The 24,799-nt window shown below is 49.0% G+C and overlaps 11 protein-coding genes across 14 annotated transcripts; 5 read left to right on the forward strand and 6 right to left on the reverse strand.

Moving 5' to 3' along the window:
- Positions 1-668: 668 nt before the first annotated feature.
- FVEG_01121 (nucleolin) lies at positions 669-3,379 on the reverse strand. 2 transcript variants are annotated; one of them, XM_018887913.1, is made up of 4 exons: positions 2,672-3,360; positions 2,008-2,615; positions 1,109-1,954; positions 1,007-1,040 (listed from the first exon to the last, which is right to left on the reverse strand). In XM_018887913.1, exons 1-3 carry the CDS (start codon positions 3,257-3,259, stop codon positions 1,609-1,611), a joined length of 1,542 nt encoding a protein of 513 aa, XP_018743731.1. In that variant the 5' UTR covers positions 3,260-3,360; the 3' UTR covers positions 1,007-1,040; positions 1,109-1,608. The 2 variants fall into 2 exon arrangements, with proteins under 2 accessions (XP_018743730.1, XP_018743731.1); XM_018887912.1 differs by having other exon boundaries at positions 669-1,954; positions 2,672-3,379.
- A 315-nt stretch (positions 3,380-3,694) lies between these two features.
- Positions 3,695-4,157, forward strand: FVEG_01120 (NADH dehydrogenase; the record flags this gene model as incomplete). Its single annotated transcript, XM_018887911.1, has 2 exons — positions 3,695-3,920; positions 4,000-4,157. 2 exons carry the CDS (start codon positions 3,695-3,697, stop codon positions 4,155-4,157), a joined length of 384 nt encoding a protein of 127 aa, XP_018743729.1.
- Positions 4,158-4,372: 215 nt separating this feature from the next.
- FVEG_01119 (hypothetical protein) lies at positions 4,373-5,185 on the forward strand (the record flags this gene model as incomplete). The annotated part of the gene is made up of 2 exons (XM_018887910.1): positions 4,373-4,871; positions 4,929-5,185. 2 exons carry the CDS (start codon positions 4,373-4,375, stop codon positions 5,183-5,185), a joined length of 756 nt encoding a protein of 251 aa, XP_018743728.1.
- On the reverse strand, positions 5,155-7,084 carry FVEG_01118 (hypothetical protein). The gene is made up of 2 exons (XM_018887909.1): positions 6,733-7,084; positions 5,155-6,663 (listed from the first exon to the last, which is right to left on the reverse strand). Exons 1-2 carry the CDS (start codon positions 6,868-6,870, stop codon positions 5,482-5,484), a joined length of 1,320 nt encoding a protein of 439 aa, XP_018743727.1. The 5' UTR covers positions 6,871-7,084; the 3' UTR covers positions 5,155-5,481.
- Positions 7,085-7,490: 406 nt separating this feature from the next.
- Positions 7,491-9,084, forward strand: FVEG_01117 (hypothetical protein). Its single transcript, XM_018887908.1, has one exon. It carries the CDS (start codon positions 7,689-7,691, stop codon positions 8,925-8,927), a length of 1,239 nt encoding a protein of 412 aa, XP_018743726.1. The 5' UTR covers positions 7,491-7,688; the 3' UTR covers positions 8,928-9,084.
- A 320-nt stretch (positions 9,085-9,404) lies between these two features.
- On the reverse strand, positions 9,405-9,702 carry FVEG_14781 (hypothetical protein; the record flags this gene model as incomplete). Its single annotated transcript, XM_018903766.1, has 3 exons — positions 9,405-9,508; positions 9,560-9,646; positions 9,681-9,702. 3 exons carry the CDS (start codon positions 9,700-9,702, stop codon positions 9,405-9,407), a joined length of 213 nt encoding a protein of 70 aa, XP_018743725.1.
- A 2,201-nt stretch (positions 9,703-11,903) lies between these two features.
- On the forward strand, positions 11,904-13,190 carry FVEG_01116 (hypothetical protein). The gene is made up of 3 exons (XM_018887907.1): positions 11,904-12,159; positions 12,214-12,653; positions 12,711-13,190. Exons 2-3 carry the CDS (start codon positions 12,224-12,226, stop codon positions 13,091-13,093), a joined length of 813 nt encoding a protein of 270 aa, XP_018743724.1. The 5' UTR covers positions 11,904-12,159; positions 12,214-12,223; the 3' UTR covers positions 13,094-13,190.
- A 555-nt stretch (positions 13,191-13,745) lies between these two features.
- FVEG_01115 (hypothetical protein) lies at positions 13,746-14,666 on the forward strand (the record flags this gene model as incomplete). The annotated part of the gene is made up of 1 exon (XM_018887906.1): positions 13,746-14,666. The coding sequence occupies one exon, from the start codon at positions 13,746-13,748 to the stop codon at positions 14,664-14,666; it is 921 nt and encodes a 306-aa protein (XP_018743723.1).
- Positions 14,667-14,757: 91 nt separating this feature from the next.
- FVEG_01114 (hypothetical protein) lies at positions 14,758-18,626 on the reverse strand. Of its 3 annotated transcripts, none has more exons than XM_018887903.1 (3): positions 17,567-18,626; positions 16,761-17,012; positions 14,758-16,597 (listed from the first exon to the last, which is right to left on the reverse strand). In XM_018887903.1, exons 1-3 carry the CDS (start codon positions 17,899-17,901, stop codon positions 15,121-15,123), a joined length of 2,064 nt encoding a protein of 687 aa, XP_018743720.1. In that variant the 5' UTR covers positions 17,902-18,626; the 3' UTR covers positions 14,758-15,120. The 3 variants fall into 3 exon arrangements, with proteins under 3 accessions (XP_018743720.1, XP_018743722.1, XP_018743721.1); XM_018887905.1 differs by lacking the exon at positions 17,567-18,626 and adding an exon at positions 17,272-17,347; XM_018887904.1 differs by lacking the exon at positions 17,567-18,626 and having other exon boundaries at positions 16,761-17,384.
- Positions 18,627-19,977: 1,351 nt separating this feature from the next.
- FVEG_01113 (hypothetical protein) lies at positions 19,978-21,152 on the reverse strand (the record flags this gene model as incomplete). Its single annotated transcript, XM_018887902.1, has 4 exons — positions 19,978-20,371; positions 20,419-20,592; positions 20,640-20,773; positions 20,823-21,152. The coding sequence occupies 4 exons, from the start codon at positions 21,150-21,152 to the stop codon at positions 19,978-19,980; spliced, it is 1,032 nt and encodes a 343-aa protein (XP_018743719.1).
- Positions 21,153-21,722: 570 nt separating this feature from the next.
- Positions 21,723-23,432, reverse strand: FVEG_01112 (hypothetical protein; the record flags this gene model as incomplete). Its single annotated transcript, XM_018887901.1, has 2 exons — positions 21,723-23,129; positions 23,180-23,432. 2 exons carry the CDS (start codon positions 23,430-23,432, stop codon positions 21,760-21,762), a joined length of 1,623 nt encoding a protein of 540 aa, XP_018743718.1. The 3' UTR covers positions 21,723-21,759.
- Between the last annotated feature and the right edge of the window lie 1,367 nt (positions 23,433-24,799).

The following is a 24,799-nucleotide window of genomic DNA, read 5'->3' on the forward strand; positions in this document are numbered from 1 at the left end:
GACAGGCGCTAGGTATCCTCCAGCCTGTACATGTTCTTAAATGTGCCGAGGAGTATTTGCTTTATTCGGCTTGACTATGTTTCAATATGTAAGGGAGTCTTTCGATACCTCTTATGATATCCTGTACTGACGTGGATAATTAAAGACCGTTGACCAAGCTCTGGGCTCATAGACCTGTCGACTTTCATGGATCTGCATCATGCGTGAAACAAAGAATCATGGAGCAATACCCTTGGCCATTTGTTCCCAGTGAGCCTTGAAAGTTATGGCGTAACAATTATCCAGTTAGCGTCTTAATACAACACGGCAGCCCAGTCCAGCGAAACTTGAACCTGTTAATTATTACAGTCTGTTATGGGTGCGTTATCTCTAGCTTTTAAATAACATCGGAACTGGAGCCCTGGATCAACACGCATCATGTATCACCTGGGGATACCTTAGTACTACTACTAACTTACCAAGTCAGTATATGAATGAATGTAAGGCACGTACTGTAGCTTCACACCTCACCGAACCTCACCTACCTAGCAGCTGACTCTCAAGACTGATCTCCATGATATTCTTTTCAACTTTCCCATCAAATGCGCCTTGATTACCAGTGTTCAACAATCATGTTTACATGCTCACGCGTAAGTACTATAGTGTTTGTCGAGACTGGTCACTCCGTCCCCACCATCCGTGTGATTCGCGGCTTATGTGACACAGCCATCACGCGCTGAACATCAATTTATGGACAGCGCGTTTTGAATGGCAGCAGCTACATCCGAAATTCTGCAACAGTACAGTGTGCCGGCAGCACCAGTATGTATGTTATGAATGAACTTTCTATCCATGTGCTATACCTGATCCAAGATGGACCCATGCCTCTAGTTAAGCGTTCTGTCCCGGGTCATATGTAAAGACGGGAACATATGATTCCAAGACAATACCATCCAGATGCGAAATATTCACTAAGCTATCTTATACTTTAGATACATTCACTCATGGAAAGACCCCTGTGACGTCGTTGAGAGAAACATAATTGAACTTTTATTGCGCCCCTACAATCGAGATGTGCACCATCCCGTTGTTACATAAATCGAAAGAATAACGGCAGTGGTATACTCACCATCAAACGATGAAACAGTGTACATGGCATAAGAAATCAAGATGGTTTAGTCGTCAAGGCAGGAGATCGTCGTCAACTGGTGCTGAGGTTAGGCATAGGCATGGTCGTATCTTTTCGAAAAGCCCCCAGGGCCCCTCAAGAGCGTTCGCAAGAACCGACTTGGTCCACTCCACAATGTCTGGAAGACATAGGGAGCCTCTTCCCAAAGGGTGGTCAACAAATCCCTCAGAAGCCCACGTGGTGTCTGCCTTGAGAAAGGGCTTGATCAAAGAGCCAAAGCCACCAGGAAGGTGCTTTATGAAGATGCCACGAGCCCACGGTCCCTCAAGTGTAATAGCCCCCAGGTCTATAACTGCTTTACGCGTGTGATGCGTATTCTCAAAGCCCACTACTCCATGAAGGAGTTTTGTCTTGTGTTGAATCGACAGCCCACAAAAGCCCACTTATTGGTAAACCCGCCAGAAGCCCTCAGTTCGCAACTGTTGTGCATCAACCCACGCTTAATCGAAAGAAATCTTGGAGCCAGAGAAAGTGGTAGGAGTGCGGTTAGCACCAGTGCCGAAGCTACCACCACGACCGCCACCACGGCCGCGACCACCACCGCCACCGCGACCACCTCCACGGCCTCCGAAGCCACCACGGCCGCCGCCGCGACCACCTCCACGACCACCACCAAAGCCGCCGCCGCCACCCTGCTGAGGCCTGCTGCTGGCATAGTCCAGGCGGACGCTACGGGACATACGTCCGTTGCCAATAGGGGCACCGTTCTTGGCCTCGAAGACCTTCTTGGCATCCTCGACCGAGTTGAAGCTGACATAACCGAAGCCCTTGAGGTTACCGCTATCACTGTTGGTAGTTAGTAACAGGAGCGCGGAGGTAGAGTGAACATTGCTACTTACGGATCGGTAGGCAGGCGAACGCTGGCCACCTCAGCGACCTCGCTGAAGAACTCACGGACGGTGTCCTGATCGACATCGAAAGGAAGGTTACCGACGAAGAGGGTATCGCTCTCAGGGCTGACAGTGTCACCATGACGCTGGGCACGATCGGCAGCGCGAGACTGAGGGTTAGCATCAGCAGGACGAGCGTTGGCATAGTCGAGGTTGATGGCACGGCCTTCGAGTTCAACACCTTGCATGGTCTCGTAGGCCTTGGTGCAAGAGGCAGCATCGTTGAAGTCGACATAGCCGAAGCCACGGCTACGACCAGTACCCTTCTCGGTCATGACGCGGGCGTTGGCAAGACCCTCAATGTGCTTGAAAGCCTCGTAGAGGGCATTGTCGTCGATGGACCAGCTTAGGCTACCGGCGAAGAGGGTAGTAGGCTCGTCAGTCTTTGTCTTCTTGGCATCCGCATCGCCATCATCCTCAGCCTTGCGCTTCTTGGAGGGAGCCTCCTCGGTCTTTTCAATCTTGGCGCCAGCCTCCTCATCAGAGTCGCTGCTGTCACTGTCATCGGAGTCATCCTCAGAATCGTCGGAGTCGGAGTTGTCAGAAGAATCGGCCTTCTATGTATGGAGTTAGTAAGAAGTAGCTTCAGTAGATAGAGTTTGGGTGTACGAACCTTCTCGGCAGCCTTCTCGGTAGCCTTAGTCTTGGGCTTCTCCTCCTCGCTCTCGTCGTCAGAGTCAGAGTCGGAGTCAGAGTCGGAACCGGAGCCAGACTCAGAGTCGGATGAGTCAGAAGACTCAGCCTTTTTGGCGGGAGCGGCGGCCTTAGCAGTACCGTTGGTCTTGGCAGCCTTAGCCTTGGGCTTCTCATCCTCAGACTCGCTATCGGAGTCGCTATCGGAGTCTGAGCCGGAGTCGGACTCAGATTCAGATGAGGACTCAGCAGCCTTGGCCTTGGGCTTGGAGACAGTCTTCTTAGTAACCTTCTTCTCCTCCTCAGAGGAAGAAGAGTCGGAATCGGAGTCGGAAGCCTCAGACTCGCTCTCAGACTCAGACTCGGACTCGGAAGAAGATTCGGGCTCAATCTTCTTCTTGCTCTTCTTGGTGTCCTTCTCCTTGGTGACCTTCTTGGCAGCAGCCTTAGCAAGCTCCTTGGACTTAGACTTGGACGACTTGGAAGGCTTGGTGATACCTCCGGCCTTGACGGTGCTGAGAGGCTCAGCAACCTTGGCCTTGCTCTCCTTTGTCTTTGTCTTAGCCATTGTAATTATGTATTAAGGTAGAAGGGGGTAAGAGGTGGTAGGGAAAGGGTGAATGTTTAGTCGGAGAGAATGAGCAGGAATAAAAACGGGAAGGGCGAATGGAGAAAGCAGACTTTTATGCTGGTGCTTGGATCTACTTTTTTTTCTCACTTTTTTTTTTTCCTGCCGTCAGAATGGTGGGGCTCCTGTGGGCGGTGAGGACCTTCGGACTGACAGGGAAGGTGGTCGATAGACTTGTGGGTCTTACCTTGCCTGAGAATTCAGGTCGCTTATTATTGGACATTCAATTCACCTAGGTTGAGCTTCAAGCTACCTACTCGGACATACCAAGTTGCCGATACCTATCGACTGAGTCCCGTTGTTAGCCTTGCGCGCTGTCCTTCGCTACAATTCTATAATCTACTCATAAGGCAAAAAGACAGCCTCAGAATCACCATGCCTACTCCCGAGTCCGAGCAGTTTAAGGCTCAGAAGCCCACCGTTCCTCCTACATTCAATGGCGTCGATTACGATGATACTAAAGCCTTCAAGGCTGCCGAGGATGCCCTCATCCGAGAGCAATGGGTTGGAGCCATGATGACTCGTCTTGTTGGAGAGGAGCTCAACAAGTGCTACGTTCGAGAGGGTGTCAATCACTTGGAGAACTGCGGCCACCTCCGAGGTTAGTTTGCTTCGAACTGGAGCTTTTCCCGAGGGCCGCTGAGAGTAGGCTTTAAGCTCTTACTGACTTTGGAGAATAGAGAGGTATTTGCAATTGCTGAAGACGAACAAGATCAAGGGCACCAAGTTCCTGCAACAAAACTATGTTGACCAGAAGGATCAAGAGCTTGATCTCGCTGCCAAAGTTCACACTAGCGACAAGATTGCCAAGCTCAACCACGGCAGATTCTCATCGTAAGCCTTTAACTAAACCAGAAACTGAGTTGGGAAGGGATTGCATAGATGTGATGTTTAGATGAGAGGGAATTATGGTCTAGATATCATGATTTGAGTGTCTCGGCTCACCAAAAATGGGTGAAGCAATCATCTGACCTTGTATGAATTGTATATATCAGGAAGAAACGAGTTAAAAGAAACTCTAAGGAAACTGCACAATTGCAACTGTGAGAGCCAATGCATATTGATCGTAGTTCAACAATTTGGAGGCTTTCAATTGGGCGCGAGGCTGACATTTTACATCTTCCATCACCTCTCATTGGCTCTCCACCAACTGGTCGTCCAAAATTTCTCCAGAACTTCGAGCCTCGTTACATTTCATCTCCCACCAACCCACCACCAGCAATCATAATGTTCTGCACTCGGTGTCTGCGCGCCACCTCCTTGCGGCGCTCGCAGCCGATTCTTCGACAGTTTTCGACAACGACAACTTTCCGTTCCGCCGAACCTCAACTTTCGACTCCCGTTACAGCGCTCGGTGAGGCACAGAAGGATGTCCCTGCTGCACGATCATCATGTGCACCTGGAACTGTTCTTAATGGCTTAAACTATAAAAAGGGTGGGCAGGACCCTGTCGCAAAGAATGATGATGAGTACCCAGAATGGCTGTGGTCTTGCTTGGAAGTCTTGAAGAAGAGTGCCGATTCGGCGGATGCCGATGCTGGCGACGAATTCTGTATGTTTTATGCCTGATATCTTACCACAAGGCAAGACATCGCTAACGACACTAAAGCCAAGTCAAAGAAGCAAAGAAAACTGGCAGCCAAGCGTCAAAAGACCCTCGAGGCCAAGCTGTTGGCTGAGGGTAATCTTGAGGCTCTGGCCCCTAAGATTCCTCTTCAACGCCAGTCTATTAATATCCTCGGAGAGGAGAATCGAGGAGTCGAACATAACATTGAGGCCGCGCAAAAGCGAGAGGAACTTAAGAAGGCCATGCGAAAGGAGAGAAGGGCCAAGATCAAGGAAACCAACTACCTCAAGTCTATGTAAATTTGAGATGGTTATCTATATATGTACACTACCTACGAGTATGTAACTCGACTGTACCATACCGCAGCATGAAGAAAATGATTCAATAGATTCAACTCATGAGCAGCATTATTTCACGATAAAGACACTAAATCTCATCGACCACCCTATACTGCGTGATATGTTGAGTCATATTTATCTCGAATATCCTATCTGTTTGATAACCGCATAATGCTCACCTCATCATGAATAGCATAGCTTGATCATCAAACTCTTTGATAGAGAGCACAACTCTGTGAGCCCAAGGTGTACGATACTCACAGAACACTCAAATCCAGCGGTACACTGCTGCCTCTTCCTGCCCTATATTTTCTTGTTCCACCTACGAAGTCCCTGGGTTTCGGGAACAAACCTTCATCCTTGAATTGCCACCTAGAGTCGTTGATCACAATACGAACCCCACCACTAATACCGGGCGTTTGCGCTGGTGAGTGCTTCGGGCTTGGGGATTTTGCTCCATTGGCTGTCAAGGTGAACATACTTGGATCCAACATGGACTGACGAAGGGATGAACCTCGAGAGCGTGTCGTTGGTGGCGGTGGCGAAGGTGCGCTTGGAGGTGCTGGTACTGATCCAGAAGGTGGGGGTGGAGGAGGAGGCGCCGCGCTTGGAGATGCTTGACCAGCGGCGCGAATGGCAGCTACTGCAGCGAGTGATGGTGTCGAATGTGATGCTGCAGGCGGAGGGGGTGGAGGAGGCGGCACTGAAGATCGTGAAGCTGGTGATTGACTCGGCAGAGGAGGTGCCGCTGAAGGCGGAGGAGGAGGAGGAGCGGCAGGAGCGGATGCACTGTTTGATGGAGGAGGCGGAGGTGGTGGTGGAGCAGGAGGCGCTGAAGATGGCGAGGGCGCGGATGGTGGCAGAGACATTGACGAAGGCTTTCTTGACGTCGGCAGGGGAGGTGGCTTCTTTCCAATAGGAGGAGGGGGAGGCTTGGATCCCACTGGTGTGGTCTTTCTCAAGTTTGCTGCTCCTCCCGGAGGCGGTACTGGAGGTCCTCGCCCAGGGATTGCTGGCGCAACTGCTGAAGGAGGCCTTGGTGCGGAGCCGACTGGAGGTTTGGGTGCTGAGGTAGTAGATTCAGGATCCGATCGATATGAAGAATCAGCATTTGCGCCTGTGTCAATGCCTCCCCTGCTCTTTTTCAATTTGGGCATTCCACCAGCGAAAAGACCACCCAGCTGCGGCGCGGCATCCATGCCTGCCGTCGAATCGCGAGATCCTTGATCACTATTACTCCTCGCTCGTCCTCCTGGGACCGGTGGTGCCAGACCTCCTGGGGGCTTAGGAGCACCACCCAGGGCGGGGACAGGAGGTGCGCCGCCAACAGGCAGAGCTGCCGACGAATTTGATGTATTTCCAACTTGAGGCGCTGAACGGTCATTGGTAACAGCTTTTTTGAGAGCTTTGCCTTTGTGGATATCTGATAGAAGTGCGCCCTGGAGAGCTGTCAGATTCCGTCAAGGTAACTATAACGACGGACAAAGGTATGCAGTAAAGAAACATACTCTGTTGCCTGCCCCAGCAGGCGGACGGGCAGGAAGACCTCCTGGAGGAGGTGGAGGAGGCGGAGGAGGACCACCCATGGCACCAGGCGGCGGAGGAGGAGGAGGCGGTGGTGGAGGAGGCGGTGGTGGAGGAGGCATCACGGAGTCGTTCTATGTCCTGAACTGTGTGGGATGGGGTGGTTGAGGTTGTTTTGCGGAAGAACAAGAGATAGTCGGGGTCTTCGGACTTGGAGAGTGGGGTGCCGACCTTGAGTTCATATACAACTCCTACGACACAGCCTGGGGAGGCAACAGTGAATGTGAGGACCAGCCAAGGAACGATTATATAAAGGTCAAGGTTGAGCCCAAGGTACTAAAGGTACCGGATCAGTTTGAATACCCCAAGGCGAGAGCCACTTCATGTTTCGTCATGGCCAATGGCACGCTTACGCCGCATGGAAAGAATGGAAGGCAGCACCGCTACTTACAGTGGACACGCTGGGCATGGATGGTCTGAGCTGCGCCCCACTTTCTTCTAACCCAAAGTTTCTGAAGATATCTCAGGCTTCTACTCCGTATTATTTAGAGCTTCATTGATGGGGCTATGACAACATTAGCCAGAAATAAAGCGATTTATTTCACTGACTAGGATGAATATACTTATTTTTGAAAGATATGAGCAGCAGGCATAGCGCCTGATCCTGTCTAGGTATTTAAAGAGCGATATGACTTACAAAGTTGGCTTCCACTAAAATTTGCTTTGGAAGTGAGCAGCCTATCACAATTGTCAATCACCGACAGGTGGGGCTTCCCGCTCGCGTATCATGGCTGCGAAATCAAAGTTGGATTCTAAATAGCATCAACGACGAACAAGACAGGGAGGTTTCTACTCAAGAAGGACGCGGGCAATCGGGGATAGAGAAGCGACTGGGGATTCTTGAAACCACAATTGGCCATTATCCCTTGCACACACAATCATGTCACGAGTCTGTACCCGACATATTGGCAATATCTGCCATCGATGCGCTTTTACACCAGCACCGACAATCGCAAACCAAGCCTTCGTTAGCGGAACACTCCTAGCTTCCATTCGCCATGGGAGAAGGATAACAATAAAGGGCCCGCGTGCACGATGGGCTTCGACCGCATCGACATACCCAGACCTCAATATCCAGCCGGCCGATGCCGATAAAGTCCCTCGACAATTGACTGATCCGACACAACTGGCAAATATCGTAGAGAGCACGAAGAAGAAGTTCCTGGCGACAGATGGAATTCCGGCGAAGCAACTGACGACTGCGGCCCTTGAGACGTGCCTCAAGGCTGCTCAAGCCCTCCAACCTCAAATCCACAGGGCTGAAGCTCAGTCACGGACGTCCACATCAAAGCTCATGGAGTTGGGAGCAGAGCGAACTGGCCAAAGACCAAATTCTATGGACCCCCAACTTGCCGATGGCGTCAAAAAGATCTCGTACTCGGCCTATGCAATCATTTCGCAGCCCAATGTCGAGATAACACCCGCCTTCCTTGAACTCTATGTTGCTATTCAGGCTTCGCTAGGCCGGCCTGAGTCGCTTCCTGCCGTGTTCGAGATGTTTGCGACCAAGAAGAAGCCGGTCGTCAAGAATGGAGTGGTCCAATACGTGGCTTCAAACCCCAATGCCGCAGTCAAAGCAATTGAGAAAGGCGTCGCTGATATGGCTTTGCAGACTGCTATTGACGCCAAGAATCTAGATTCAGCACTGGGCGTTGTTGAAGCCTCCTTCAGACTTCCAGCATTCAAGCGTCAGAAGCTTATCAAGCATTCCACTACCCCTGCCCTCGCCCTTGGCTCTCTGCCCTTTGGTATCTTTGGTCTTGCTTCAGCATATGCTGCCTACTGGCAGAACACTATGGATATATCCACAGCAACGGGCCTCGGTGTTGCTGGCATCTCTGGATATTTCTTGGTTGTGGGATCAATGGGTATGATTGCCAAATTAAGTAACAAAGATCAGATGAAGCGTGTGACTTGGGCGCCTGGCACACCACTGCGTCTCAGGTGGCTGAGGGAGGAGGAACGAGCTGCTATGGACAAGATTGCTTGTGCCTGGGGCTTCAAGGAGCCCTGGAGGCATGGAGAGGAGTCAGGTCCTGAGTGGGAGGGTCTCAAGGAGTACATGGGTTACCGTCAGATGATTCTCGATCGCGTTGAGTTTATGGAGGGCATGAGTTAGTTTCTCCGCTGTGTCCCCCCAGTGTACATCATATCTGTAAATAAGAAACATGCATGAAATATCTTATGCTCTCCCCGAGTAAGCTGCACCCCATAGCTTGACTTGAGATGGTTGGCAAAATGACAAGAGAAGAACAACATGCACACCTAGACCTGAATGTTTGGTGTAAACCTCTTGCCCCAGACTACCTTAGGGGCTGGCCTCCGGGTTTATCTCGTATGTAAACCCATAGGTACTGAACAGTCTTCCTTATCATACCAGCAACACTTACCAATGTGGACGGCGTATCAGTTCTTTCTAAGGAGCTCAATATGACTTCCCACTTGCTTCATCATTTGGAAGTACGACACTTCGTGTAAGACCTCGTGCACTTCTGGGCCAACATAAGGATTCCAAGCTCCAGTGTCCACTCGAGATCCATCTATGCGTTGAGAAACATTATGTGATGATTTTTTTTTTTTTTGAATTATGGAAACATTATGGGAGGATAATAGCGACGGGGATGCGGCACATAGGGAGGCATGTGCAGATAATACCCAACTTCTGCTCGATTATAGTCCACATTGTAGAGCTAACGCCGACTAGAACACTGTCAGTAAGGTCAACTTTATATGTTTACGCAGGGCACTTACATGTCGTATCAAGAGTTTTGGTTGCCAGATCGAGGGTTGTCATGCGCACGATGGGTGTCACTATAACACGAAGTAGAATGAGTTCACCTAGCACTTGTCTGGCCGGATTTCACTTACACACCGCCACCCACGGTGAGAATCATTATGGGTGCATGTTTGTGCGCGACGGGTAGTTGACTTATGGATATAGGCTGCACTGGTAAAATCAATATCAAGGCATCGGTGCCAATGGAAAGCCCGGCACTCGCGTGCCAGTTCTTGTTGAGGCCAATGCAAGTTGACTGGATAGATTTGTCTCAGGCACCTCTGAGCGGCTGGCACTGCCAGATTGATAAGGCTGAAGCTATAGGCATATAACAGGCAATGGTGCCTATTGAGGACATGACAACACCTGTGGAACCATTTTTGGATAAATATGCAGCGATATAGGAGGAGTATCGGTATTTTGGCGAGATTCACAGTGAGTTTGTAGAATATCTGAGCGACGTAAAATAACTAGAGGAGTTAGAGTTGTCGTCAAGTGAATTGTCATTGAAGCTATGTAGCAGATGCTACTCACCTTGAACACTATTAACTTGTCATCTGTCGTCAAGGTTTCAATATGGCGACCAAGTCCGTAGCTGCAGGAAACTACCATAACAGTTTGTACATTCAAGGCCGAGGACCATTTCGTTAGTGTCAGCCCGTTGTGAGCACCAGGATCAGGCACGACTTACAAAAGATATAATGATGGTTATTTCGTCCCAATCCAGACTCGATCGCCTAGCTACACGGCTCCAAAAGCGAAAAAGGACAAAGATAGGCGTCACAATGAAGAAAGTAACACTTGGGGCATGTAACACTTGGGGCATAAATCAGCACCGCGTTGCTCTCGCTTGGGATATCCTCCGAGATTATCATGGAAGATTTAAGACGTGAGGCATGTGCTCAGTGCTATGGTAACACTGAGACGCCAGCACCATAGAGAAACTAATCCGGAGAGGGATGGATTATAATGAAAAACCTGGCTGTTTCTGAGTCTCCAGACTTGGCTCCAGTTTCTACCGAGAGCACTAGAAACGAGAATCTGCATGCTTATTGCTTTTGTGGAGGGGTTTAATAGTGTCCAATATATTAATAATACGAAAGACCTCCAACTATGGCTCTGAACATCTAGAGAATTGATTCTGGACGTCCTAGTACTCAATAAGTTATCTCAGCCGCCACATTAATGACGCTTGTTTGAGGCCATAGATTTGTGAAGTACCCAGTCAGTTATATATCACTTCAAGCTATATCAGCAATTTGTTACCAAGAGACGCCCAGCCACCACGGGGGTTTTCATCGTGACTTTATTTCAGCAGATAAGAAACAGAGTTTGTTTTTCACAATCTATCACATTGGCTTCATCTGCTTTTCGCAATGGAGTATATTGTGTTTCTCTGTCGGCTCCTATGGTGATGGACTACACTTTGCTTCTCTTCCCTGCGAGTGACTCTTTGTAACAAGTGGACACAGAACGCTCCATATGTCCTAGATGCCAAGTCCAAACACCGGTAAATCCTGACGAATGGCGACCTCTGATCTGCTTTCCTTCTTCTTCACTTGATTCCATCATGTTGTTTGTTGCAGGTGAATTCAATTAATCCAGGAGCAGCAGAAGAAAGCAACGACCAAGTCAAAAGGACGGATTCGAATGGATTAAGAATGGTTCAATTCTCGATTGCAGATTCATCTTATGTTTATAGTTGCTTTTAAATTAGCAATACATCATCTTGGTTATTTTTTTTTATTTTTTTTTCGTTGCTATGGCAGAAAAGACCGTTTGTGTCTTCTCTATGCAACGTATAAAGACCTTACAAGACCGAACTAGCTGACGGAATTCTGTGTAAAATAAGATGAGATGTATGATCAAAAACATGAAAGCCTGGAAAGCCTTAAGTCTCTTGGTTCATTTTACATCATTTCATCCATTTCATAGATAAAAATTTCCAATTCCACATAACAATAGCCATTTCTGCTGTCACCTCAGACACGAGGTTATCATGAAACACTTCGCTCGAGTTGCTGTTTTCAGACGAGGGTGATACCCTGTAGCTCCGATCGATGCGGACAAGGAGACCGAGCAAATCCACGTTTCCCGGCGCTGTACCCCCGGGGCCGCCGAAGTGAGAAGTGACAACAATCATCGAGAGGAGCTTGGCTTATCCCCCTGGTCAGTATTATCTCGATTTTGTCTCTGCCCCGCCAAACTTCTATCACCAAGGTACTGGTAAACGTCGCTTTACTTGGTGGTGGATGAGAAAAAGAACAATCCAGCTTACTAGTGCTAACCCAAACGTGACTATTTGAGCAAGCATGCTGCAAAAAAGTCATTTTAGATGTTTGTAATCTTTCATATAGGACCCAAAGCATGAGGGCCTATTGTGTAGACTGAACTTATTGGTGGGGAGAGGGATTGTTGGCACTGCTTCGCACATCTGCCATTGTCTCTAAACGGTACCCATCGAACCACGAGGAGCAGATCGTTTAACTACTAGGTAGGTTCTGCATCCTCCGTATGCCTAATATTCGCCGATAGGGAAAAGAGAAGTCCTACAAGTCTGCGGTCCACGTAGGTGGTAAGTCCCCAAAGTGCATGATAACCAACATCACTAACCTCACACGAAGCCAAGGAGTCGATAAATGGCGGAAACCCCATCAGATGTGGCCGGAAAGGCACGCACCATGATGTTCGAGTCCATCAGCGGTCGAGGTCCTTACGGCGAGCCTCATCTTCTCGGAATAGACAATGAGCAGAGACCCTTCTACGCAATGTCACGCTGCATCCTCGCCGAAACTCTTATCAAGGATATCCCAAAGACAGTCCACCGTATTTTCGTCTACAACGACGTCGATGCCGCTGATTGGAATGAACTTCCCCCAGTCAGAAGACCCATGTGGTCGTCTGGAATCCAGAACCTTTTCTTCCCCCACAACAGTCCAGATGCGTATGCCTGGAACCATCACCACGCCGTCATTGGCATGGGTATACCTCTGAGACACCAGCGCTCTTATACCGGAGTTCAAGTTCGAATGGGCTCTGGAGGGCCTATTGGAGAGTGGCACCCCGAAGGTATCTACCATTGCAGAGGCATGGAACTTTACCCCGATCTCAAATCTTATCTTCTAGTTCCCTTCGGCAGCGCAACATGCATTAAACTTACCTTCGCAATCGATCACGAGGACGATAATGACATGATGATGATGATCTCGGGCGTGGAGAATGTGGTCCCTGAACGACCTATCCCGCCGCTGGATTGGCATGATTCCGTCCGCGTTGATATCGCGCAGGAAGGGCATCCACACATAATCTCGCTCAACATGCGCTTCGTTGAGTCGCAACATCTAGACCCTGATGTTCCTCAAATGACTCGTGCTGCGGTCTTCAGCATCAAAGAAATTGCTTTGCTGGATACTAAGAACACAACGATTAATGGGAGAAGAGTGCACAACTATCACTATCACGTCAAACTGAAGCACTATCAGGGTTGCGACTCAGAGGAGAAGAGCTGAAAGGATCATACAGCTACGATTAGAGTTGAATCACGGCTGCTAGATATAATTGTGTCATGTATGACAGAGTCCTAGACGAATAACGAGTGACCCGTTGCACAACCTTGAGATTGATTCTGTTGACTGACAGCCACTGAGCGACATGAATCACGCACGCATTTAGTCTGGCCTTGTCACTCTTCATTACCGTGATATAATTTTTACTTCTCCCTCTTACAACGGATCTAGGCGCCTGTTTGTGCTCCTGCCCGCCAAAGCTTGATGTCTCCTCGCGGCGTACAAGAGAACAAGCATCTCCATTCAGCACACTCCATGTTCAGCGAAACAATGCTATCAACCGACGGATCGAACAGCCAAAGGCCTCGCTAACATCGGCTGGATATTGAAATATAAATAAACCATCCCGCTCAGGTCAGACTCTAAGCCACACAAACACTATCCAGAAGCTCTGCTGGAACCCTCCCGACAGTAACGTAACCTGTACGACAGGATAGCTTCTCGTGATCAATTGTTTTAGTATCCGCTCTGCAACTACCGAGCGTATTGCACAAGAAGCAATAACCAAAACATAAATATCATAAAAGACCAAGGTAGGTTTTCCCAAGCCCCGACCGAGAGAACTAACAGAGAGAGATAGGTCTGAGGAGCGAATATGTCTCATCGACGCGCTGTGAGTGCGTCGCATGCCCAAACCGTACAATCTGGATACCGTAAGGTCGATTATGGCCATGTTGAGCCTCGCAGATATGCATCGTCCACAAGTGGAATCACTTATGCGCATTGCTCATATGACTTTTCTGCAGCAGATGAAGGAGATTTCACAGACGAGGAGTCCTACTACATAGAAGGACCAAGTCCCCACGGAACATACTATACCACGGCAAATCCTCGAACCAACGCTTCGCGTCCTAGGCCTATTCCTCAAAGCCAAAGCAGTACTCACTATCGGAATATCGGGCATTCCAGAAGTGGCTACCGCTCTGGAAAAGACCAGCCCAGAAGCATCCCTTGCTCTGAACATGAGTCACCCAGAGGTTCTTATTCCGGAAACTTCAGCCAACCTGGTCGATATGCCACATTCTACCAGAATCGTAGAGTATATTCTGCCTCTCATGGAGGCCGCAATCTTCGACAAACCTACCCCTCAGATCACTACGATGAAGCAGGGAACTACGTTGGTCCTCCCGCTGTCGGCTCTTACTCCAACAACCTCGTTTCGTTCCCGCGGCTTCCTGAGTCAGATCACTCTTCACCAGAGCCCGACCAAGGAGGAAAATGGGGAGGTTCTCGGCCAAACTCTGCCTCAGAAACACCTAGTAAACGATCTTTCTCGGAACAGCTGGTCGACGGTGTGCGTGGACTTTTGTCTACGGAATCAAAAGAGGACGAGGTTCCTCCACAGCCGCCTCGTACAGGTGTCTATCTCTTTTGTCGTCATTATCTAATCGAGAAGTGTGCTTGCATCACCCCTCTTGAAGCTGCAGGGCCAGGTGATTACTGCCAGAGGTGCTGGGAGGGGCGTTGTGATGGACCGCGTCCTCCTGGTTCGGTGGTAAGGAAGTCATTATGGTAAGAAGCAGAGTATCAGGACAAGCCAGGAGTTGGGTATGGGTAGCTGACCACCATTGACATGGCGCCGCAGCAGAAGTTTCAATCCCTGCATATGGTTGATCACTCAGTAATAGTCATTTGATCTGTGCTAGTAGGTATTAGTATTACACAAGAAAAGAGCATCTACATGCCCCACCAGAACATGGTTTAAAGGGGAAGATGATGTGAATTGTATACATTGTCAGGTGGCGGCGGTCTAATTGTCCGTTGTAGTAGGTCTTTTGAACCATCAAAGAATCTGTGCCTGTATGATTGACAACCAGAGCCATCGACATATGGCTCCAAGAAATAAAAAGAATAGAAAACAAAGAAGCCCAACTCCATCCGCTATGCATATCTTCTCAACGCCTTGCTTATAATCAGAGATACAATCTCTTGAACCCACAAGCAAAAACGTTATCACTAACATCAACTCTTTATGATGTGACACGCCTAACCCAGAGAGATGAGGGTTCAAAGGCCGCCTCTCTTTCGAGACGTTTATTAGCTCGATAGAGCTTCAAGCCCAAGTCGTGCTCCTCCCTCTGAATCTCCGCCAGCTCCTCCTTGAGCCCTTCCACCTTCTTCTTCTCAATCTCACGCTTGCGAATAACGTCGGTATTAGACAGAAGTCTGTCGGTGGGCATCAACTCTGTCATCTGCTTAATACTCCTGTTGATGTTATTGCGACGGTGCGCCAGACTGTCAAGTCTAGCCGTGAGATATGCCACACGATCGTTTGCCGACTGCATCTCTGGCGGCGCCGGGGGAAGTGCCTTATCTGTGGAAATGATAGACGCTGGGCGATCATTAGATGGCGAAGCTGATTTCATCGAAATGATGATTGGTACATTCGATGCTCTCCTGAAGTTATCTCCGCCTGGAACTGGTCTCCTACGATCCATTACCGACGGTTGCTGCTTCGGTGTGTCCGGCGGAGAAGCTTGACTTTCACTGTCAGGTAAACGAGGTGTTTCAGCAGCAGCAGTGTTACATGTAGTAACACTGAAGCGCGAAGTAGGCTGTACCCAAAGGTCTCTTGTTGTCGACTGACTTCCTGGCCCGGTGGAGCTAATGACCGGTTTGTTGCCAAGGAGTGTGTCTTCGGTCATTGCGGAATAAACGGAACTTGACCACGACGTATGTGGGTTGTGACTCGATGGTGATGGTTTCCTTTTGACTGCCTTGAGTTGGTCAGGGACCAGGTTAGGATTGAGCATGGGTGCAGCGGCAGCATGCGTGATCGTGGGCTGAGAAGGAGGAGAGCCAGTATTAGGTGGACTGGGATATGAGTGAGAAATGAGTTCGGGAGATGGTGTTTTATAAGCCTCCTTGAGGTTCTGGGTGGACCGTGAAGGCAGGAGGCGTCGAGATGTTCCAGCACTGCCGCTAGGTGTTTCAGGAGACGGGTCAAGACCAAGCCCAACACGCTTGCTGACCCTACGCTGTAAGCTCAATGGTGCAACATTTAGATCGTCCCGAACTGGATCGACCATAGGCGCACGGCCACTTGCCCCATTCCATGGTGGCCTGGTGTTGAGAGGCTCTGGCTTTGCTCTAGCAAACTTGCGAATCCGCTGTCCTAGTGAAGGAGAAGGATTACCGGAAGTAGTACGCTGCGGTCCAGTGACGACTGTTGTGAGTCCAAATGTCTGCTGGGGCATGTCTGATGAGCCAGCCGGTGGTTCCATGGTTTCCCACGGAGTGGTGATATCTGCAAGTTGATCGGTTGACCTAGTCGTGCGAAGTGGTGAAGGTTGACCAGGGCTCGTTGGCTTATCGCGACGCATAGTTGGTATTTGGCTACGAAGCTGTGTTTGTGATTGTCTGGGAGTGAGGCGGCGTTCTCCTAGAAGATCCAGCTGAGATAAATTTGGGCTCTCATCGATTGGTGAAACATCTTGAGAGTTTGGTCTGCAAGTGAGGCATCGTATTAGTGATTGTACATTGATTTGGAAGGATCGCATTTTGAGGGTAGCACACAGAGTGCCAACAAATTCCAAAAAGAACCGATAAGTCAGGACAATAATGCCCAAGAAACCCGCAATGAAAAGGATTCAGAACCAAGATTACTCACTCGTAACGTGTAGCATCAAACTCGGGGGAGCTTGGAGGAGAGATTTCAACAGAACGCCCGTACATGTCCTTGGCAGGCGCTTTGGAGCGTGATAACCGATGGTGTAAGTGACGAGAGTAGCGCTTGCTCGAGTCGAATTCGTCGTCGGGATAAACGGAGGAGGCAGGTCTCCAAGGAGAGTCGTCCTCGCCTTTTCGAGGGTTTCGAGGAGGCGCGTTCGCTCGGATGTCGTCTGAGCCGAGAGCAGGGGAGCTGAGTGAAGATAATGTGTTAGTCAGGAACAGATATACTGTCGTTATTGCCAAGTCGTATCAGGCGTATGAGGAACATTAAAGGTACCCTCAAGGAGGGAGCAAGACAATTTGAGACGTCAATCCTGAGTGACCAAAAGCTTAGGTAGGTAGATTAGTAAAGACAGTAGGTCGCCAGGCTAATCATTTTTGTCACTGGAGAATAAAAGTCCCAAGTTTTTGCAAATGTATGCGGGCTTGTCGAGCTTGAGCATGCGTACTATATGACGACGAACGACTCCAACAATTGCCGATGCCAAACTGGCTAGAAGAGGCTTATGAGCCTTCATCGCTTTGTTGTACTTTGCACGTGCTGAAATGAGGCGTGCGCATGTAGGGAACTCTGCTGCGCCAGCTCGACTCATGTTCACCATGCGTTCTAACAAAGCTCTTAATGGGCCCTTTGTCATGATGGGCTGTGTTGGGTTGCATCCTTTCGGCGCAGCAGTTCCGAATCGTTTTTGGTGCAGTGTACCTTATGGAATGAAAGTATAGAACGAAAGAAATAGCACTCACAGACGAGGTGGGCCTGCACTGTACGGTTGCCGAACTGTTTTACCACGTCGAATTTCGTATCTGAAAGGGCCGTTTTGAATTCCGAGACCGTTGAGACGGTTTTCGAAATCGTCTTGAAGATATGTTTGGTTGTCGTAGTTGCTGTCGCATGACTTGTTCGAATTTCTACCGTTGCTGTTGACGCTCGTGGTGGACTTATTCTGTGGCAGTGCCCGTGATGAACTCGAACTCTGGGTCTGTCGGAGAAAGGGTCGGTTCTTGAGCTCTCGAGGTGGTTGCTGATGAATGCTGGGGCCAGTGCCAGTTTTTTTGAAGCTGTCCCACATGGCAGGCATCTCTATTGTCAGCTGCCAGTCAGTGGCAGTGACTGTTGGAAGATTGTCGGGATCGCTGGGCTGAGAGTGCCTTGTGCTGCCGCTACTGTATTCAGGTTGTTATTTTTGGGCGTGAATCCCTCAGCTTCACCTCGATATGGCGATGTAAGTGACTGTGCAGTGCTGACGGCAGCAATAGCTTAAACGGCGGCGGGACCTGAGTGTGGCGGAGGCCTTCTATCCGTAGAAGCTAGGACAGGAACGAGGTTGCTCAAAGCTGTAACAATAAATGACCCAAGTCTGGAAGGTTTCGGAGTAGACAAGCATAATAAGGGGAAAAAGCAATTGAATCGCCGTCGTATACTGTAGGCACGAGTCCAGCTCCAAGCCTGGATGGATTCAAGTGTAATGAATGTGGGTTAGAGTGAAGAAGAGCGGGGAGAAAATGAAAAAGAAGAAGAGCAAGAGACATATAAACACACAAACAAGAGAGAGGGAGAGAGAGAAGACTCGAGCACAACAGGGACGGGAAATGATTCCTTGTTGACGGCATGGAACCTGGGTTCTTTAATCAAAACCATTTCAAAATTAGGTACAACCGTCGTTGGCTGTCGGCTAGTCAGTCCCCTGGAGCCCACTGGAGCTTTGGTGTATTAATTTAAGGCCTGGTGCTTGCGACCAGCGCCAACTGATTACCTTGTTCCCCGGCTCTCGAGGCTGTTGGCGCCTCTTGATTAAATAAGGCAGGGATACGACGATACGACGACATTGGACGATGGGTATCTACCGTAAAAATGTGGCTCTGGATAACCAACCGACCAAGGGTGACGCCAGTGCTTTGCTGGAACGTTTAGCCCGTGGGTCTTGTTTTGATATCATGATGTGTGGACGGACAGCAATTGTGTTGGATATACAGGCGCCAAAGTATAGTGTCCCAAGCGCCGCCGCCGTGTTTGTGGCATATGAAGACTGGGGATGCAGTTTGACTGGCTTGAACAAGCCGCCATTAGTCGCTCTGGCGCTAGGTTCTATCAAGACGTACCCGACCAGAGAAGAGCGGTGGCATATTCTCTAGTAACTGCTACCTAAAGAGAACTGCTGTCAAGAAGCTTATTTTGACTCAAATCTGCAGTAGAAAGGAGAAAGTTCGGATGAACAGTGACACTTCACCTGCTAAGGTAGAACCAGGAGTGATCATCCCCGTCATCACAAGCTTTCACAAGCCCAACAACGCCAGAAGGTAAAGATTGACACTCTAGAAAAAGTATCTTTGTTCGATCGTCCGGACCATGAAAGAGATCTTTCCATTTTTGGGCTTGTGCCTGTCAAATCCGCAGGGGACCTGAGCGGGCTTGTTTCAGATTGTTCAGGGGGTATGATTTGAAACTTGGGGCATCATCTTCCGTGCACTCAAAGCTGACGACCAAAGTGGAACCGCCGACAGGAAAAAGAAACAACAACTCATTTACATGAATGCGAACCTTTCCTAGCCCTTTCCCGCTCAGTCCACACAGAGCTATAGGTTAGCGGATCATCACCCTAAAACGCCAGACTTTGCGATAGCTGTTGAAGCCAAGCTCTCTCCGTATTTCTCCGTCGGGGATATCATCTACTAGTACTTTTCTTGCTGAGCCTTACGAAGGACCCTAATCCCGGCTACCTATTTCACATCGTCCCCTGTTGTCTTTTGCCGGAAGACCCGTTTGTTACCGCCGTTGCCGTTCACTTCTTGGGTACGGCATGTCAGGAGATTTCGAGCTGTCACTTTTCTTGATGGTCCCTGGACTCATCAAGACCGACAGATAACGAGCAGCTTTACTCAAACGACTTAACCGCCTTCTTATCGGATACCAGTTGCCCGATCACCAACTTAAGCGACACCGTCCCCAAGATCTCAGTAATCAATCCATGATCATATTTAGAAGAGCCAGAGACACTATGCCGTACATGCTGAGGCCTCTTGAGGATCTGTCTCTGTTCAATCTGACATAGCCCAAGCAAGGCCTTGGAATTGACAGTCCATTACTCAACATCAGCCGCTACAAAACCAACTTCAATCATAGAATACGACAAAACGAACTTCAAAATCATCCCAAGTCACTGCCATCCATTCAAAACTGTATCATCCCGCTGAATCCCTGCCGCCTTCAAACCATAGCTCCACAAGGCTTTCCTCTTAGCGTCATCTTTTGCTTCCCTCCCAATCTCATGTTCATCTGTACCATTCAGATACAGCAGCTCACCCGTCGGGGCCTCAGTTTCAAAGGCGAGCCGAATTGCGTCTTCAGCACTCTTCCACAGTGGGCGGAAATCTCCGTTGGGTTTGAATCTGGCCTGAAGAGATATGACTGGGGCCAGGATCTTGAGGAAGTGAGACATGACAAAACTGCCCCGTCGATGTAGATCTGAGCCCATGGCACCGGGATCAAGACCGGCCACAACGATATTAGATAGTTGTGGATCCTGGACGAGACGACAAGCGAGTTCGTGCCTACAATCGTCAGATGCTAACTCGGTCAAAAAGCTTGGTGCACTTACATGAGCATCACCGCACATAGCTTGCTCGCCCCATATCGTCGATATCCCGTCAGCCATCCTCCCCCAGAATCTGGTCTGCTCCATGTTCCCTTGGCGAGCTCCTCCGGGCCAGGGAAGAGACTGTCGTACCCAGTGTAACACTTGATATTTGTGTTGTTTCGCTCATCGTTGATACTGCAGACAATCAGCGAATGTCATGTTGCTTGTATGGCACGGCTTACTCATGAGACCAGCTTCCTATCAGAAGGATCCTACCTTTTTCTTTATCCATGCTCTGAAGCAGGAGAAGAGTCAGCAGTTGATTGGCCAGGAAATTAACTTGCCAAGTCATCTCGTATCCATCATCTGATATGTTCTGTTTTTGATAAGTATAATGCATCTTTGACTGTTTGGTTCGAACTCACAATCTCTTCATGGTCTTGGTATCCAGCGTTGAGAATAAGTGCTCTGATGGGAGGCAAGTCTCCAGCAGCAACCCCACGGTTGATCCTGGTTGCCATCGTTCTGACACTCGCCAATGAGCTGAGGTCCAAGTCAACGACATCATGTCTATGACCCTCTGAAGCTGACTTCAGAACCTGTTGGAGTCGAGTTGCCGTTGCTGTACTTCTGACAGTATAGACACCGGCGTAGTTGCTGGCCAGATGTGGTTTGCCCAGAATATTGGTCACAATGGCTGACCCGAGCCCTCCATTGGCCCCAGTGATCAGAATAGTACCTTGAGAAGACGACATATTCATAAGCTTCTAAATTTGAATGTAAGATAAATACAGAATTTGATTTATCTGTGTTGCGCGGACTTGTTGCACTTATACGATTGACCCTCGGAGTTAACTCTAGTACTCCTAGATTATGTGTGACCCCACTTTTATTAGTGATTACTGACATTTTAGGTGTTTTCTTCACCAAAGATCGAGACTAATCTTAACACGCCTGGCTGATATAAGCCAGCTTGTGACAGTTCGTTACTGGAGAAACCTCAACTAAGCCGTCTGGTTGTGTCACTGTTATTAGATGTGAGATGCCCTTGACGACTAGCTACCGCATATCTTTCAGTATTGGTACGGTGATCATAAACTACAGCCGTCGTTATCGGGTTCGAGATGGCATATTCTAATGACATGGTAACGGATCATGCAGATTGCTTGATATCTTCACCGAACATATATGGCTGTCTTCTGAATATGTACAGGTCGCATGTCCATTTGAGCCTTCGAGATATAATATTTAGCATCAAGGGATTGACTGTTATGTAATTGCTTTCTCCTTAATAATATGTACACTGGAAAACTATGACTGACCAGGTGCCTTGAGCATCACGTACTGCTGAACTTGGTCTGTTTAGTGGAATAACTCTACGGCGTCAAAGATGAAGTTGGGACTCAGGAAGTCAGCACCAGAGCTACCAGAGATGACCTCGATAGTAATGGTATTGGTGCCAGCCTTGAGGGTGCCAGCAGGAATAACAGCATCGTATACCTCACCGAATCCACGGTAAGCTCCCCGCGTGACACCCCGAGAGTCAATCTTGACAGGAGCATCGAAGGCCTTCTTGAAGCTACCAACGGTGACCTGAGGGCGACCACTTGCAAATGCAAGAGTGGTACCAATACGAAGAGTTGCTTGGGTGGAGATGGCGGAGGGAAGATTAAACTTGATAGTAACTGGGTTGTTGACAGACTTGAAGATAGCCATGGGAAAGTCACCAACAGAGCTGGAACCTACAGTGTAGGTGAGAGGGCCCCAGCTGGCCATGCGCTTGTCACTAGGATGCATGCGAAGCTGGTTGGCAGCGTTGCGGAAACCCTTGGGCTGGCCATCCCAATCGCCAATACGAAAGACAGATGTGTGCTCTCCTGTGGTAATGTCGGAGTTGGCGGCGATAGAAGAAGAAGCGGTACTGCCAGCAGAGACGCCCACGCTCTTAGAGGCAACCTTGAGCTCACCCTGGTAGAGAACTTGAGTGTAAGTTCCCGGTACCATGAATGGAGATGTAAAGGCGCCGTTGGAAGAGGTGTAGGCCCAGTACTGAAAGTCATTGTTGAACCAATGCACAACACCCTGAAAGCCAGACTGGACACCAGTGGCGGTGCCACTCACTCGGCCGCGGGAGGAATCGGCGGTGTAGTTAGGGATGGAAAGATCTTTGAAGAAGGACATGTCAATATCCTGGGCTTTTGGAACACCAGATCGTGAGAAGGACAAAGCGTAAGGGCCATGGAAGCCCTGGCGGAACTCCTCAGTCTTGGCATGACCGGAGTTCATATAGAAGGTCAGGGCACTGAAATCACCGTTGTTGTTGCTGTTGATGTCACGGAAGAAGGGGCCGCCCGAGCTTTTCTCGTAGGAGCGCGAGGCGTGAGTGACCATGCATGCGTGCACATCCTTGGCGCTACTCTGGAAGCACCAGACATCATTGTCAATGAAGCGCTGGGACGAGTAGAATTTGGAACGAGTCTGGCCGTTGACATTGAAGACGTCAGAGCCCTCAACTGCGGAGCCACCTGAGGTATTGGAGACTTCGCCAAAAGGTATCTCGTTGGGCAGTTGAGAGCGATCGAGGCGAGTAATGTAGCGAAGCTCGCCAATAGCCGGTTGGGACTTTGTATCAGTGGCCATGTAGACCATGCTCTGGCCATTCTGGACGACATAGTAGTGAGTTAGATCAAAGTCTCCTGACTTAGTGGCACATGTGATCTTAATATATTTGTCTATGCCGGAGTCAGTGTTTTGCAGCGTTTGACACACGCTTTATACTCACTGTTAAGAACAGTAGATTGGACATTGGACGATCCCAGACCAGACGCAATGTGAGAAGTCTGAGACTTGTACTGGTACTCAGCTCCTCGAAATTTGATCGAATTAATGGAGCAGTCACTCTTGCTGACGGTGACAGAGAAACCGTTGGAGTTGCCAGAGTCAACAACAAGATTGTTACCACTAGTGGTGACGCCAAAGGCTGCTAGAGCCGGGGCAGCACTCGCAAGAGCACCGAGATACCTGAAGCTGACCATATTTACGATTACCAGATCGCCAAGTAAGGACAGTATAAAAAGAATATGAAGGTTTAGCGAAAAGAATGTCTTCAAATGTAACGAGAGGCTTGAAGACGATCCAAAGAAGCAAAAGGGAAACCGTATTAAGTTTACAAAGGCGTAAGATGAGTATACATAACCACCCATTACATGCTTGGCGGAGTGCTCCTTACAACCCCAGAGGTATAATGATACAGGGAAGATAATTGGAGGAGAAACTATAAGCATAGTCGATGTGGGAAATGTTGAAACAAACGCTAGTTTTCCGAACAATGTAGCGATGCCCGTGCTCGCAAGACCAAGATTGGGGGCAGGGGTGGCAGCTCCGAGCGGACGGTTTTTTCCTTCAAGTGAGCTCCTCTCGGTGATGATTTGCAAAGAATGCCGAAACTGCCGCTTTATGTTTGCCTAATTCGGGGGGAGTTGCAACGAAATATCTCCGGAGTTGACGTGATACCCTTTATGGTATCTTGAGAGAATGGTATTGGTGGGGAATTGTCCACTTCAACAGAACCCTTGGCATGCCATTTCATATCCTAACAACCTGTATCATTATACTCTGTATCACAGTACCTATGTCGCAAGAGCTAGTTGTCAGGGTATGAAAATTGGTTTCCGTTCAATATTTCCTTTGTTCGGTTCATCCTCAGTCAGATGCCCATATTGCAACAATCTTATCCCGAAACGTTCGTGGTCACGATAAAATCCTGAGCCTAGTAAAGACTTTCCAGAGCAATCCACAAACAAGAAATTACGACGATAGTGATCCCACTTGCCGAAGCTCTTGAACCCAGGTTGGATCCCCTACTGCTCTGTCCTTCAGCACGTCCATCACCATTCCCTTGACCATCATGCTCAATTCGAAAATTATAGTCATCAGTATATCCCGCTGGCTCACATTTTGTCCCTTCAGCCATAGCCATCTTGATCGACCAATGTCCACCTGCACATCTCTGAAATGAATTGGTCATACAGTGCCATTGACCCTCTGTACTGCATCCTGAACCTGCTTCCTCGTCGCGTTGAAATAATATGTTTCCGGCATCTTTTGAGTTTGATGAGGCCAGAACGAGGCATGAGAATAATAGAAGAAGTACCACCAATGTGTCTGGCAGCTGATGACTTGAGGTGGGACGCATTTTGATGTAATTGGGTGCTCCGGATTCCGGATGAGATCGGCGGCTTCGGAGGCGGAGGCGGCGTTTGGTGGGGATAGTGGACCGAGGCGAAGAAACAAATGACTTCTAGAAATGGTAGATCTTTGTTTCAACTTCAAACAACTCCAAAGCCGCAGAGACCAGTGGTTTAAATGCTTTCCCCCTCAAACCCCGATATTTAATCTCATT

The sequence above is a fragment of the Fusarium verticillioides genome, chromosome 1, assembly GCF_000149555.1.
Source record: "Fusarium verticillioides 7600 chromosome 1, whole genome shotgun sequence".
Lineage (NCBI taxonomy): Eukaryota > Fungi > Ascomycota > Sordariomycetes > Hypocreales > Nectriaceae > Fusarium > Fusarium verticillioides.

Excerpts from the sequence above, each read along its gene's own strand:
- FVEG_01121 (XM_018887912.1), bottom strand. The coding sequence starts at position 3,259 with ATGGCTAAGACAAAGACAAAGGAGAGCAAGGCCAAGGTTGCTGAGCCT. Across the intron at positions 2,616-2,671 it reads CCGAGAAGGCTGCCGAGAAG|AAGGCCGATTCTTCTGACAA; the intron begins GTTCGTACACCC and ends CTCCATACATAG. Across the intron at positions 1,955-2,007 it reads GTTCGCCTGCCTACCGATCC|TGATAGCGGTAACCTCAAGG; the intron begins GTAAGTAGCAAT and ends AACTACCAACAG.
- FVEG_01118 (XM_018887909.1), bottom strand. The coding sequence starts at position 6,870 with ATGCCTCCTCCACCACCGCCTCCTCCACCACCGCCTCCTCCTCCTCCG. Across the intron at positions 6,664-6,732 it reads CTGCTGGGGCAGGCAACAGA|GGCGCACTTCTATCAGATAT; the intron begins GTATGTTTCTTT and ends ACAGCTCTCCAG.
- FVEG_01117 (XM_018887908.1), top strand. The coding sequence starts at position 7,689 with ATGTCACGAGTCTGTACCCGACATATTGGCAATATCTGCCATCGATGC.
- FVEG_01116 (XM_018887907.1), top strand. The coding sequence starts at position 12,224 with ATGGCGGAAACCCCATCAGATGTGGCCGGAAAGGCACGCACCATGATG. Across the intron at positions 12,654-12,710 it reads TGGAGAGTGGCACCCCGAAG|TTCCCTTCGGCAGCGCAACA; the intron begins GTATCTACCATT and ends CTTATCTTCTAG.
- FVEG_01114 (XM_018887903.1), bottom strand. The coding sequence starts at position 17,901 with ATGCCTGCCATGTGGGACAGCTTCAAAAAAACTGGCACTGGCCCCAGC. Across the intron at positions 17,013-17,566 it reads AGTGCAGGCCCACCTCGTCT|CTCCCCTGCTCTCGGCTCAG; the intron begins GTGAGTGCTATT and ends ATCTTCACTCAG. Across the intron at positions 16,598-16,760 it reads TTTGATGCTACACGTTACGA|ACCAAACTCTCAAGATGTTT; the intron begins GTGAGTAATCTT and ends CCTCACTTGCAG.